The sequence below is a fragment of the Vanessa tameamea genome, chromosome 2 (genome assembly GCF_037043105.1).
Source record: "Vanessa tameamea isolate UH-Manoa-2023 chromosome 2, ilVanTame1 primary haplotype, whole genome shotgun sequence".
Classification (NCBI taxonomy): Eukaryota; Metazoa; Arthropoda; class Insecta; order Lepidoptera; family Nymphalidae; genus Vanessa; species Vanessa tameamea.
Window position 1 is genome coordinate 10,767,399 of NC_087310.1, and position 15,788 is coordinate 10,783,186.

At 31.8% G+C, this 15,788-nt stretch overlaps 2 protein-coding genes across 6 annotated transcripts in view; both read right to left on the reverse strand.

Annotated features, from left to right (window-relative positions):
• Positions 1-2,350: 2,350 nt before the first annotated feature.
• The window catches only part of Lipt1 (Lipoyltransferase 1), an 86,156-nt gene continuing 72,718 nt past the window's right edge, over positions 2,351-15,788 (reverse strand). Inside the window, exon 5 of the transcript XR_010309499.1 lies at positions 2,351-2,362. The gene's annotated coding sequence lies outside the window, so the exon portion shown is untranslated. The remainder of the gene's footprint in view (positions 2,363-15,788) is intronic.
• LOC113401956 (uncharacterized) overlaps positions 4,263-15,788 on the reverse strand; it is a 77,589-nt gene continuing 66,063 nt past the window's right edge. For 2 of the 5 annotated variants that reach the window (XM_026642042.2, XM_026642038.2), the window contains exons 2-9: positions 14,366-14,516; positions 8,578-8,718; positions 7,600-8,346; positions 6,947-7,183; positions 6,544-6,775; positions 5,848-6,086; positions 5,131-5,585; positions 4,263-4,645 (exon numbers count right to left, since the gene is read on the reverse strand). In XM_026642042.2, coding sequence (XP_026497827.2) covers positions 4,409-4,645; positions 5,131-5,585; positions 5,848-6,086; positions 6,544-6,775; positions 6,947-7,183; positions 7,600-8,346; positions 8,578-8,718; positions 14,366-14,516 — 2,439 coding nt within the window. In that variant the 3' untranslated portion in view covers positions 4,263-4,408. Of the gene's footprint in view, positions 4,646-5,130; positions 5,589-5,847; positions 6,087-6,543; positions 6,776-6,946; positions 7,184-7,599; positions 8,347-8,577; positions 8,719-14,365; positions 14,517-15,788 lie in introns of all 5 variants that reach the window. The other 3 variants (XM_026642039.2, XM_026642036.2, XM_026642040.2) reach the window with 2 other exon arrangements.

The window sequence follows — 15,788 nt, forward strand, 5'->3', positions numbered from 1 at the left end:
AAAGCGGCGATACCGATGAGGTAATCACTCGTTTCTGTGAATGAAAAAATCTATATCTATAAAACATTCTACTCTGGCCGCGTAAGGCCGTAGGTGTTTAAATCTTTATGGAAAAATAAGCCATATAATTGAATCTAAAAGAGGACTTTCGCATATCTGGTCGATACTTTAGAATGAAATTCGACAAATCGAATAAATACGAACCATGAATCACCGTTTCTAATGCAGATCACAGACCGTAAACGACATGCTTTAATGCTTAAGAATATTGAGGAAGTGTTTATTTATTAAACCTTAATTATATTTAGTTTACCAAAAGCATGAATCATGAGATGAATAAGATACCGTTTCGAAATATATTTTGAAATAGCCATTAGAGCTTTGCTTTGCAAGCGGTTATAAGTACCTACCTATTTGCAATAAATGGACATATATATGTATCTAATATACTTGTTTTAGTACATGCATACTATGTTGAGTTTATTTCTATTTTAAGAAGATTTTTCTTGGTGGCACAGCTTTGTGCAAGCTCAAACACCCATAAGATATTCCACCGCCAAACAGCAATACTTAGTATTGTTGTGTTCCGGTTTGAAGGGTGAATGAACCTGTGTAGCTACAGGCACAAGGGACATAACATCTTAGCTCCTAAGGTTGGTGGCGCATTGGTGTAATGTAGGGACTAGTTATTATTTCTTACAGCGTCAATGTCTATGGGCGGTGGTGACCGCTCAGGTGGACCGTTTGCTTGTCCGCCTACCTATTACATAAAAAAAAAATTGCTCCCGTTAAATTTTAATATATAATAGACTACTAATTCGCTGGACTAGTGGCTAGCTTATACGGTTGCAGACCGTGGGTCCGGGTTGAAACATTTTTTTTAAAGCTACAATTTCTCCATTGACATGTGTGTTCGTGCCTTGAGTTATATTTGAATTAGTAAGTCACCCGTGAGCCCTGTGGTCGAGTTCTCATTAGTCTTGTCGTATTGCCGTCCCATCGGTTTATGTGAGAGGGGGTAAAGAGTACACACCTATGTTTGCACACACTGTAATATTTTGCGCTGTTCTTCTCATCCTTTGAGATTACACCAAGAATTATAAATTTATGTTTTTTTAGTATCCAAAGTGAGTCGTACAGTTTTTTTGGAATCATCATCATCACAACTTAACATATTATAACAATGAGTGCAATTTAATGAAAGTTTTTAATACAATTTTCTTAATATTTTAAGGGGAGACACGGTAACATCTACTTTTTGCTTTCACTCGGTAACATTATAGACCTGAGGCTGATTTGACACTCGATATAGGAATGACACATTATACAAAAATTATAACAATTTATGGATGCAGATTGACATCTCATTGCGTTAAGGTCACGTTTTACCTTTTTCAATAACCTCACAGGCACATGTTTTCCCAACTTCGGATAACAATAAATAATAAAACACATAATCGAATGTACAGTAAGAGTAAATGTTATTTGTGTATTCAAACTCTATTATTTATTTATTAAATGTCCGATAAGTTATTTAGTTTTCCTTAAATTTACGTACATATATATACATATATATTTTTTTGTATTTGTCTGTATCCATACTTGAAAATAAGATTGAACAGTGCACTTATTAATTATTCAATCATTAAATACTTATAGTTTGAAGGGTATATGAACCACCGTACCTTATAACAGGTACACTGTGCTCTATATCTCAGAGAGCGATTACTACTTCTCGCAGTGCCAATGGTCAACGGCGATCATTTAATATCAAAGGCTCATATCATTCTGTGTTAAATTAAAACATATATATATTAAATATTTATTTACACCAGCATTATAAATACCCAATATTATAGTTATGAAAGTAGATTTGTTTACTTGTTGTTAAGCTTTCTCGTCCTAACTACCCAACTGAGCATCATTAATTCTGCATACATGTTGTCAGGGGAACAAAAAAGGATATAGGCAACTAAACGCGGAAACATGTATTAAATAAAAAAAAAGAAAACATGGCAGTATATTTATTAAAGTATCAAAATTACAAAAAAAAATCTTAGTGCAATATTACAAATAAACACTTCCTATTGCTATTTACAAGATAAAATAATTTCAATCGCTATTATTAAGCACAAAGTGATTTACTTCTTGGACGCACATAAGTATTTAATAATATATTATAATTACGGCATTAAGATTATGGTATTATGACGTTACTTTGGATTTTCTGCTTAAATTTATGACGCAAAATTACTCTGGTTCGTTTTATTACGAAACAAAATAATGTAAAGAAAAAAATATTTTTTAGAGGTTACGATAATTTTAATAACAAGACTCGAAAAACAATCGGTTACCAATACAGCTCTGTAATATCATGTCAAAGTGTGATATGATATGACAAAGCTATATTTGAGGCTAAATTGTTTAGAGTTATTATATATTAATATTTCACTGGGTTGTCCCTACTGCCCGTTGAGATTGCTAGGATTATATATTTTACCAGAAGTTAGGAATTAACGACAATTGGGAAGATATGAATTATTTTAAGTACAATTCCTTATACAGAAGTAATCAAAGATTTTCTCTAACCAATCTACAAGCAATAAATAAGTAGTGCTAATAATATTTACAAAGAATATCTAATCATTAATCTTAAACTATTTGACAGGGAGGTACAAATATAATGAAATCAATTTAACGATGTATTGATCGAGCTCCTAAGATTTAATAATACTTAATTTAGAAAAACAGTTAAATATTAGGGCTTTTCCGAAAAGTTTTCAAACCTTTTGAATGCAACCTTTTATAAATTTCTTATAAATATCATATCAATGAAAAATATTTAAAAGTAATTTACCTTAATATTAATTTATATCAAAAGGAGATTCCATTCTTAATTTATTGAAGAGACTTATTCTACCAATAATATGCATTGCTTTATCACAGCTTATAATTATAATATAACAATATTTCTAATATTACTACATACATTTTAGAAGCGATTTGAAAATGATAATTTGTTTTCAATATTATCTCAAAATAATTGAATAAAATTTAATAATAATAGCACCTATTCTCAAGCACCATGCAAAGACTTAAAATAAATTACACGCTAAACATTAAAAAACAACAAAAAAGTAAACGAAAAAGTATTAAAAAACGTAAAGTGTAAGCCTTTTTTTGCAATATATATATACATTTTAGTGAATGAAACTTATGTATGTAATTTATAAGTAAATAATATTTTTAAATTTGTCAATTAAATTGGACTTATTGTATTAACTTATTGCAAATAAAAAGTTACATATTTTTGAATACGTGTAAAGTATAAAATTATATATTAAGAAACATAAGCATATCTAATAATATTCGTATTAATTTTAAAAAAAAGTTTGAGAATAAAACAGCTACTTTACATAATAAAATTACTTACATTTTCTTAATAAAAGATTAAATTAAAATATCATTAACTTCGAAATTTACTTAAAATTATAAAAAACTACAGTAAACAAAAAAATGGAGAAGAATGTTGTCTTTTAATTTGCCGCGATTTTAATTATTAGATATGTATTTGTAATTACATTAATGAACTTGCAAATATACATATATATTGATAGTTTGGGAAAAATGCAATTTAACTTTGCATATGTACAATTGTACATATTATATCTATTACTTAAAATTGTTTTTAATATTTTTGTGTGAGAAAGATGTAATTTATGATGCAGTTTAACATATACATTTTTTAAAGTATTTCTGGCAAACGTTACCGAGAAAAAAGGAATTTATGTAAGTAAAATCAAATCATATCACGTATATCCACGCCTTAAACGATTTCGACTAAGAAAAGTACTAGTGACGTTATTTAAATTACGACTACTACGACCTGCGAAAATTAATTAGTTATTTCCATATTGGTACACATGATGAATGCGGTAAATTTACTTGGTCTTCCTGCTTTGTTTATTCGTTGTGTCGTGATCAAGTTTCATAGTGTATTGCGAAGATATAAATAACACAAATAATTAAAATAAATTTCCATATAGTTCTTTAAAGTTTACTAGACGGTCTTGAAATAATCTAAGATTGATTATAGTTCTGTTGGTGAATCATCGAAATCATTATAAACATATGCTTTCTTATCAATAACTTATAATTAATATAATTTTTAAAAGAATTCGCTATTTTTGAATTGGTGATTATATTCTTTATTTTGTAGATTCAATGACCGATACAAAGTAAATATTATGATTATAATAAATTTTATTACATAATGCTATTTCTTATGAGCACGACTTCACTACAGAGCCAGAAATATTTTAAAAGTCTAAGTTCCTTTAAAGTTCATGTTTGGGTCTGGAATTAAATAGTGTTCTTAGTTACCCTATATACGTTTGCTTTAATATAATCACGTGTAGCAGTTGTCTTCGTCGGCGTGGTCGGAACAGTCGATGGTGCCATCGCAGAGCTGAGCGAAGGTGATACAGCGCCCATCCACGCAGCGCAGCTCGCCGCTGGGGCACGGCGACGCGTGGGCGCTGTTGTGGGCGCTGTTGTGGGCGCCCGCCGCGCCGTCGGTCGCGTCCGCGGTGTGGGTGCTCTCTGGAGAGTCTACAGTTTCTTCGCGGTTGTCACGAGCCGCTTTCTGGAATTAATATAGCTTATTATGTTCTTGTTTAATTTACACGTTTTACATTACATTAACAGTCTGTAAATTTCCCACGGCTGGGCTTAGGCTTCCTCTCCCTTTGAGGAGAGGGTATGGAGCATATTCCACCACGCCGCTCCAATGCGGCTTGGTGGAATACACGTGTGACAGAATTTCGTTGAAATAAGACACATGCAGGTTTTCTCACGATATTTTCGTTCACCGCCGAGCACGAGATGAATTATAAACACAAATTAAGCACATGAAAATTCTGTGGTGCTTGCTGGGTTTGAACTCGAAATCATCGGTTAAGATGCACGCGTTCTAACCACCTCCATCTCGGCTCAATTTACACATACACACATAAAACTACCATAATAATATCAAACTCTAGGTCTGATTTATATTTCTACATTATGCAAAAATATTACCATATTGTATCTAACTTTTGTATTTAAAAATAAATATGAAATAAATCGTACCCTCAACATGCCAGCTCCATCGATAACTTTTTCTAGTGTATTTATAGTTTTGTCTAACTTAGTTGATTCCACTAAGTCAGTCGCTCGATTCATTGGCCTGAATGGTTGTTTTTTTTGTCCCTTTCTCTCCGTCTGTTCTTCTTTTTTCTCTTTCTCAACATCACCGAATAATCCGAGATCTTCCAAGTTAACATTTTCTGGTGAATCATCTAAATTGTCTTCATTTATATTTACATTTTTAGAATTAGGTTTTCTAGTTCTGTTTTGATGTTGATGTATTATTGGTGCTGCACTTGCATTCTCGTTATTTTCTTCTGAATCATGTTTGAATTCAAGTGGTTTAGGACGTTTATATGGGCTTAAGCGTGACAAAGAAGGCCGCCGTGTGAAGTTACGCCTTAAAGCATTGTTGCTGTCGCTAGTCATGAGTAATTCCTGACTGCTGTCAGTATCTCCTGCTAACAAATAAGTACGTAATGTTATCTTAGAATATTATAAATGTAACAAGATTTTTTGTATTTTTATCATTCTATTTTTGAATTCCATAAAATTAACGAAATATTTCGACAATGTAGTGGACGTTAGACATTATTTTTTGAATTTATTTTAATTAAAACAAAAAAGAAAACAATTTACGTCCAACAAGGTAGGCAGCTATTGGAAGCTACAACTGATTTTTCTGAAGTATAAAATTATATTAGTCTATTCATGGCATACCATTACGAAGTGCAGCATAGTTTCTATTTTGTGGAACATGCAGCCTGTTCGGTTTGCGAACTGATGGTGCTGGAGCTGAACCAGCTAATTCCTCTCCAGGCTCCCCCACGTCCTCTCCGTAGCCGCCTTCAGCTCGAAGTCTTCTTCGACATAAGTCTTCTTGTTCATCTTCTCCACTAGGACAGTCAGCGTATCCATCGCAAAGCCATCGCTTTGTGATGCAAAGGCCGGAGCTGCAGCTGAAAATTATTAAAATTATTTTACTGTAAGTTTGTCGATTAAATTGAATTAGTCCAGTGGTTGGAAAGCGATGATTTTGAATAAGTTTTTTCAAGTGTTTTACACTTAACAGGGTTTAAAATTAATTTAATGTCTGGCTATGAACTACATTCTGAGCAACCAGCATATATCGTATGAAGTTATATCTTATCTAAGTATATCGCAATAAAGTAGCATTTTTGAACAAAACTGTAAGTCTACAAAAAATTAAGGACTTTTAATTTACAGTATATTTATGTTTAAAAGTTACAAAACTATATCTTTTGATTCATCGATTTGAAGAGGTTCCTACTTAATGAAGATAGCCCCCTAAAATTACGCAAATAATATAAATGGGTGTGATACAACTGATCGATAAAAACTAAATATTTTTGTTAGAATTAAAACAAACGTACTTCACATTTGTTTTATAATTACCGATATTCGTTATTTTCGCAAGCTGAACAAGGCATCTCATCTTCGCCGCCTGGACAATCTCTGGTTCCGTCGCAGATCCAGTCTCTTGGCACACAGGAACCGTCTCCACATGCAAGTTCACGCGAGAAGCAAGGAGCGCGAGCAGTTGCACAGTTGCTACTAGAGTACTGATTGCAAGCGAACATGGCCTGGAGATCCGTTGGCAACATACCATCACAGCTGTCGACGATCGCTTAAAAAATATCATGATAATTTTATTAGCCTTTTTAAAGTACAATAAGACACGTATATCTTTAAAAAAAAAGAGAGATTGTAATCACGATAATTCCAACCACTCTCATTGATATATTTTTATTACAAACAAGTACAATTCATTTCCATGAATGAGTATCAGAGTACATACCTTTGCAAAAGTTATAGCATGGCAGTTTCGGGGAGTATGGTGGCGGACTGCATTCTGGCTCGAGAAGCGAACAAGCGAAGTGCCTGACTCTTAAGCTGCAGTTAGTGCTGACGAGATATTCTATTTGTGGTAGCAAGGTCGTTACGTCCACCATGCCAACGGTGGCCGGGGCTCCCGCTAAGTCATACGGCAGAACTCCGCGGCATAGAGGCAGGCGTGTGGAACGACATTGAGGCACTGTAATATTGAAAGGAAATGTATATTAGTATTAAATAGCTATATTTTCTGGTAAGTTTATTATTTATTATTGAAAATAATATACGTTAATCGCATAATAATTAAACTTATTATTATATTACTTATATTTAAGCGTTATATTGCGTAAGCATGAAATACTGAGTATGCCTGTTATATATTGATAAATTACATTTTTGCTCTCTGAAAATTTTTGTTAGTAAATTGTTTTATGATAAGTTTTATATTCCTAAATACTGTTTAATTATAAAAAAAAAAATCATACATATAAAGAAAAGTGCTAACACAATTTATTCTGTGAATATAACTATCATATCTACGACGTTTAGGAAATAAGTAGCGGCTCACCTTTAACCTCAAGCCCCTTGGTCTAAATGTATTGAAAGGTTTCAACTTACCATCGAAGTTACCATTTATAGGATATTTTTTTGTTGTGGAATCATCTCGGTCCCGCCATGTTGGTAGAGTTGGGGACACCCTTGTGTTATAAAGTGAATTTTGAGTAGTAGACTTCATATTTTCCGCGTCTTCTATTGAAATACCGAAAAGTTTTGAATGACCTGAGGTGAATTTGACATCTCTGTTGACGGCTGGCCGACTGTAATATTCTTGCACTTCAGGAGGAACGTCTGGCTTTGGTACGAAGAGTTGCTTCATTTTTGCAGTATCAAATTGTGGTAAAGGCACAGAAGATGGAGAAACTTGTTCAACTTGTATTTCTGGCTTTGAATATTTCATTATATTTATTTTTGCCTGTTGTTTAAGATAATTAGCTATATCGTTGGATGATTCCGCGTGTGTGATGCTTTCAGTTATTGTTACCCCTTCTGTACTCGTAGTTGTAATTGCATTGCCGTCTTTAAAATAAACAGCAAGTGGTTTTTCTGGTTTCTGAGTTATGTGTGGTTTTAGTGTAGAATCACTAGGCACAGTTGTAGTAACCTTGAGTAATTTGGGAGAACGAGAGCTTTCTGAATCTGCTTCCTCATTTCCATATTGAACCTCTGGAGCTATGTGGGTAGGAAATATGGGTGGAAGGGGTAGTTTTCTTTTCGGTAGTTTTTCAGTTACTATATCAACTATAGAAGATAAATCATAGTTGTTGTGGTCAGAATCATAAAAGTCGATTTCCGGTGGGTTTGAACCTGTATATTTAAAGATTGATGATATTATAGAAGAAATAACAAATAGAATTTCTAATATAATAAATAACACATAGAAAAAGTACTCAGTGAATAATATAAAAACAATATTGTACGGTAGAAAGTGAGTAGAATAATCTATTTTACGTGTATAGAGTGCTTTATTTAAGTACATCATGATAGGTTTTTGTATATAAACTGTTTGATAATAATAAAAGGCCAAATATGTCATACCTGGCGGTCGCGACTTTTCTGTTCCTGTTTGCAAAGTTGGTTTGATAGCCATTTTGTTTCGATTATTATGTGTTTGAGCCTCTGAAATACTTTCTGCCCAATATGTAGCATTCACCGAGTCTGAGTCAGCGTCCATGTTAACTACAATCACAAAATACTACATTCAAATATACATTCATCCAACTTACTTGCCGTCATCTTAAAATTTTATTTTACAAGTATTCAGGGCGTAGTTACACCTGTCATAGGATAATCGGACAAATCGTATAATCCTATGACCATTGCGCGGGATAAGATAATTGAATTCTAAGGAAGGTTTTCACAATCATCCGCCCTTTTTTTTAAGATAGCATTTAAGACAAGTGGAAATTTTAACGCTGATTGGCTAATCTATTAGACATAGACAGCAATGTAGGCATCAGCCTTTCAGCACATCTGTCAAGCCGTTGATGTGCGCCAATGAACACTCATATCATTGTGGTCATTCGCGACTTTCCTATCTTGAGTCGAATTTTTGCAAAGATTGTAAAAAATGCTCGGACGCTATTGTGCAAGATTTTTCAATGATTCTATTTGTCGGAATGTCCAAAAGTAATTTATAGACATACACCAATTACCCCAGGGTCCAGATTAGAACCTGTGAATTTCAGATGAGTGTAGATGATCACACAGTATTTGAATGAGATTTTCAATTTTAAAAATGATTTTCAGAAACAATCTTATATACTCGTAGCACAAATATGTATTACTAAATAGAATAAGTAAAATCTAACTAAAGGTGGCCCAGCCGCCAAACAACTAATTTGTAACTTTCGGAAGTTCATTTCCTTTGGAAGTTAAATTAGAGCGTGTTTAATTAAAATCTGCTTTGTAATGTTTTATATGTTAACGAGTTACAAAGATCGTAAGTTCAAATCTAGGTTAAAATTATTTGGTTATTATAATGGTAAATTTGTTTCTCATATTCATTCCGCGATCGGCAATAAGATAACCTAAAGGCATAGATAAAATATGTATATCTTCGAGTTTTAGTGAACCGAGTGAAAAAAGGGAAAAGTGGTGGACTCCGCGTTTGTTTAGGAAACAACCACAGTACTATATTTTTCCACTATAAACATTTTTAGACATTGCGCCTGATTTTTTTATTTAGAAAATATTGCTTTGATAATATTAGCAGGTCGCGTTCGTTATTCATAAATGTTGATTTATAAATTAGTAAATAATTATTATAATTATTTACTAATTTATAATCACAACGGAAAATGCTTAGACGCTACAATTTATTTTAATAACTAAAAGAAAACTCGGTTGACTTAAACGAAAATTCGGGGTTATCACAGATATAATATACATCTGTGGGGTCACATTTTCAAGTACAAACTTAATCGTATTCGAATTGACGTAACTACACAGGAAGCACATGAGGACGTGAGACAGTGAAAGCGGGGTTAAAGAAGTCACTAGCACGCCCCCGCAGCTACGCAAGATGAGTTCGACCTAGTCATCATTAATCCTTATCAGTTACACAACTGCTTTAGAACGAAGTGTATTCGATTTTTAAAGACGTGCATGTGCAACAGTCTTCGTCTAATAGAAACTTCTTCGAACGCTCATTGAAAATATTAATATTGGTTTTCAATAATATTTATTTAAAGGTCATTCGAAAGCTAGAACTTATTAAATTTCAACCTATTCATATTAAATATATAAACGTTATAATAGCAATACTAATTTCGCTTGACCTACTACACAATTAGGGTACAACTAAGCGAATATTATACATAAGAGCTATGGAGATTTATAGCCGGACACTTCACGTGTGAACCAATTACCCTAGTGTTACATATTAAATACTCGCTTGTCATTTTAATTGCAAACAAATTGTTTTAAGATAAATATAATAAACTCGAAGGAAAATTTTAAGCAATATTTTATAATTATTTATAGTTACTATGTTTTACGTTATAAATTTGTCAGTTGAATTTAATTATTAACAGGTAAACGCTTGTCTATGATGTAAGAGGACATTTTAAGCTTACATGTCTTTGTATCTAGAGCTTACGGTTTAGTATTGGACTATTCGTTGTCTATGTTAAAAGTGAAAATTTGGATGGGATGTCATCTAGATTTTGACTCAGCGTATTAAGAACATTATGATTAATTATTTTTGCAGTACATTTTTTTTCACTTAGAGTATGTAATATTGTCGCTAAACCGATTTATTTATTAGTATTATATTATATACACAGGTCAATTTTAACGTGTAATATAGGGCACTCGTCTAATACCTTCGTCAGTAATTTTGACGTCAGTAAAAATTAGTTGATTGCTCCGAGCTATGTAGGTAGGTAAACACCATAAGGCCAGTTTCTAACTAACTTAAAATTATTATGTATATTATATAATAATTGGTTAAATAAACACCTATTACTTGGGATCCAATTAATTACGATATTGTTTTGTTTGAATACTTTTTAGTGAATTTTTTAGCCTTGATGGCCGAGTGGTTTGATTGCGTGCATATAAACGGATGATTGCGGGTTCAAACCAGGAAGGCACCAATTTGAATTTCCATGTACTTAATTTGAGTTTATAATTTATCTCGGCGGTGACGGAAAATATATCGTGAGAAATCCGTATTTGTCCAATTAAAAAAAAATCTGCTAAATGCATATACCATTGGAACGGTGAGGTAGAATTATCACCAAACCTTCTCCTCAAAGGGAGAAGTAACTTAAGCCCAGCCGTGGGGCATGTACAGGTGTTACTTTACTTAAATGAAATTGCTTAATTTAAAAAGCAACGTTATAATGTAACTTATTTTGAACTCGGATTTACTATTTTGTCTTTTTAAGCTGCATCTGCTTAAAACATTAACAAATGAGATTAAATCACTAAATGTGGTTAATCTTGTGTTTGCTTTTTTTATAGTGTTGAATTTAAACTAAATTGTATCTTAATTTATTTAAGAAAGATACAATATCTCTTCTGTTTGAACGATCTAACAATTTTTTACTACGTTTGGTTCACGTATGATAATTTTTATTCAATGTTTTTATTTTTGTTATTAATAGCGTACTTAAATTCGAACACTTGAAGTAAACTTTTATTACCTACCATACACATAAGGTTAAGTAATTTTATAAATATATTGTCACATTATTGTTAAAATTTGTGCAAAAGAAAGTGAGGGTCAGAGGGCTTATTGTGTAAAATTCATGCATTATGTAGGCACGCTCTGCAAAGATGCACAATAGCTGTCGTGAGGTCAACTTTCATTTTCGACAATCCATTGCAAAAACTGTCAATTCAAAGCATATTAAGGAGATATGTGGATTTCAGGTACGCAATCTTGTCTGGACCATAAGCGAAAATTATTGATTATAACTCTGCTGTTGCTTTTAAAACTGGCTGTTAACCCTTCGCGTGCTGAACGAGAAAGTGTCTGAATATTTATGAAGAGATCAAAGGCTTGGTAAAATTGTCCATAGGTAACAAAGTATATATATGAGAAAGACTATAATTGGTTAGAAAGTTATTTACGACCCTCCCGCGACGTGGTCCTGTAATTATCGTATTTTACCAGTTATATTAGCCGATAAACGATGTCGCTGGTAATTTTTCGGTTAATTGGTTTAAAATGCTCACAAAAACATCGCGTATAGTTGAAGCAAGGAGATAAAGATAATATTGAGGATAATTATGTCGGTCGTTTTTGGCTATCTTATTGCTTTTGACGGTAAACTGTTTGCCGCTGAAAATGTCACTAAATGCAAAGTATGTATTTTTATATTCTTAACGTGTCTTAATGAGGTCAGTCAGTTGGCTGATTAAATTCATTATTTGAATCCAGAAGTTATTCCAAAAAAGTAAAAGTCATTCTTATTTCAAATGCTTTAAAGCAAAGGAAATTCTAGATAACTGTATTAGAGTACATAACTTAAGTGTTTGTACTTTATATAAATGAGTCTTCTGTGTTATCTGTATGATATCATAAAGAAATAAAATTTTATTGAAAACCTTTCACAGGTACGTAACATTACTTTTTATAGTGTAGTAAATACCAATAGTTATAGTAGATAAAACGGATTATTATCTTGAATTTAATTGAAAGCTTGGAAAGATTGCAGAAGGTCTGACACACACACATCGACATACGTCAAACATATTCAAACAATAACACGTAATATTTAAACGAATATTTCCGAACATTTTATAGCAGCTATTAAATATATCTTTTATGATAATATTTACGTACGAACATACTACAATAACAAAAAAATATCTAATGATATCATTGAGGAATTCAAATAGTGCTTATCGTATATATTTGTATGTTTTTCTCAAATACACAAGAGAGCCAAAGTTAAATATTTATTCCAAACAAAAGACTGAATGATAATAGTATGTAGCCAAAGTCAGGGTCGGATTTAGGGGAGGGCAACCGGGGCAACTGCCCTGGGGCCCCCACATGAGATGGGCTCTCACTACAGAGATTCCGCCAAGTTAACAAATATCTATTATATTGAAATAATAATAAAGTTACTAATTATTGTTTTAAAAGTTCCCGATACAAGTAAATAAATTATAGTTTACTGACAGAAATTAAAATATTCAAATTAACTAATAATATAATTATTAGGGTCTCCACGTCTCTGTTACTCTAGGGCCTCCACTCTTTGGTGCCCCAGACCCTCCAGAACATTAAATTCAACTCGGTACTGAACTGCCATTCTCGGATTTGAAACCTTTGACTCGGTATCAAGTATCCTTTTAAAAAAAATAGGATAAGGTCAAGCGAACGCTAACGATACATGAACATTACTACTGAGTCTAGAAAGCTGAAATTCGGAACAAAGGTTTAACAACGTAAGCATTACCTAAGAAATGATTTTTGGACATTTCAACTTTAATGTAATTTTGACAATTAAAAATCCTCACGGAAATCATCATTTTACCCGCGCGAAACCGGGACGTAATGCTACATGTATTGTACTACACTTTCAATTTAGATTGGTAAACTATTCATTATAATATATACTACAGAACCAGTAAGTATTTATAATTACATGATCCAATCGTAAATAATATAGAAAATGTTACATCAACAGTTTTTAATCAGCGAAGCAATTTTTAACAACAATTTAAAAGACAAATAGTAACAAAATGTAATTATTGTATAGATATAAAACTACAAAAAAATAAACCACTAATAAAAGTGGTGAAAGTTTCGTATTGAAAGCTATTTTATTTACAATAGAATTGTATAACATTTGAAGATAAGATGAGGACAATTACTGATGCAATAGTAATAGGTAAAAATCTAATTGTATTATTTTCATTATTATTTAGTCTTATTTCACTACTAACTTACCTTACACATACATCAAAGACAATGACATTTTCCCATAGACAATATCATTACTTTTTACTAATTTGACATATTCCTAATACTAAAAACGTCTTTGTCATTAAATATAATCAAGCTTTCGCACGTGACATTGGCGAAATAATCTGTGCCCTCTTGGCACAAATAAAAGTCAGAATAAAAAAAAAAATAATCAAGCTAAATCTTTTTTTTTTTAATTTTAAGTATATGCTTTCAAATGTGTCTGTTATGTTGAGTACATAAGAAATAAAACATATGTATATAAAAAGTAAGGTTAAACATAGATTTGAGAGAAGCTCATCCGAAATATGTGGCTAAAAAAATATATACTGATAAAAAAAAAACAGAAAAGTAATAATTCTATATATGCAACATTTTTTTAATGTTTTGTATTATTACCTGGCATAAGGAAATAAACGAATACTGCAAGCGCGACGCATACGGTGAAGAGTGCGAGCGGCCATCGCAGCACACGTAACGCCCGGACGAACTGGTTTGAACCGGCGCCACTGTCATTCGCCACGCGATATAAGCTGTCTGGATGTGAACCCTGCAACAATGTTTATCTTATGTTTATTTAAATTTAAAGTCAAAATATAGAATTGATTGTATAAGGAATCTTTCATATATTCATCGTGAGAAGAGACTTTTGCGACCTAAAGAAAGTAGCTGTAGTTTGAATAATATTTATGTTAGGCATTATTGACTTAAGTAAAACATTTTATACGGTTAAATAAACTTTTAGTTTAATGTATAGAAACCAATTTCTATGTTAAGAGTGTAAATATTTATTTACAATCTCATGTGATAAAATGTTATGGTCTTGAATTTTATTGGTTGAAAAACTTCAAAACGCTATTACCATTAAAAGCGTGAAATATCTAATTTGTATAAATTACTGTTTTTATTAATAACATCTCATTAACGGCTTAATCAAATTGTGTTATGTAATGAAGAGTTATGGTCTCAGAATGGAATGTGATCATTGCTTGTTAATTTATGACAATGAAATTAAAAAAAAACTTAATTCAGTGTTTTATTGTTTTACCCATATTTTTATTGACACATTATTTATTGTAAAATTATATATTTTTATTTATTTGCACGAATTATACAAAGAAAGATATGATAAATATATTTTAAATGTTATAAACTCGGCCAATATTTTTTTATTGTGGAATAACTCTCGATAAATGTTTGGTCGACAAGAAAGTTATGTCACAACAAAGCTATTAAGTTAGTGGAACCCAGAATAATTTATTCGGATTTTAAAACTATAATGGTGCGTGATTTAAGGTTGAGGTGACACATCGACGGGATGGCCCCTGACCTTAGAGAAAGCTGACGAAGTCTCCCAAGTTTCAACGTAACACTGGTTTTAAGAGTTTTTGATTTTTTTAGCATTTTGATAAAGAACACAAGTATTCAATAAAGGTCTGACATATTGTTGATAGTGCGGTCAACAATCCAATTATAGCAAAGAGAGAGTAATAAAAGTTTATGCGTGATTAACACCTGATGACTTAATGCGCTAGGCTTTAAATAATTTAGATCTTATGTTTGTGTTTTTGGGTTACACATTTATTTTATATACATATATTATATTCTCATAAATGTTTTTTTTTTTTTAATTTTTAATAAGTAAACGTTTTATTTTATAAAATAAACATTTGAAAATTATAGAAGTATAATTTTATTATAGTGTAATATTTCTTAAGATTAATTCATGGCAATATTTTTTGGTTTTACATTCAGGAACAACATTCTAACTAATATATATAAATGTGATAATTTTACTTTGATTATATTTTGTTTGATTATT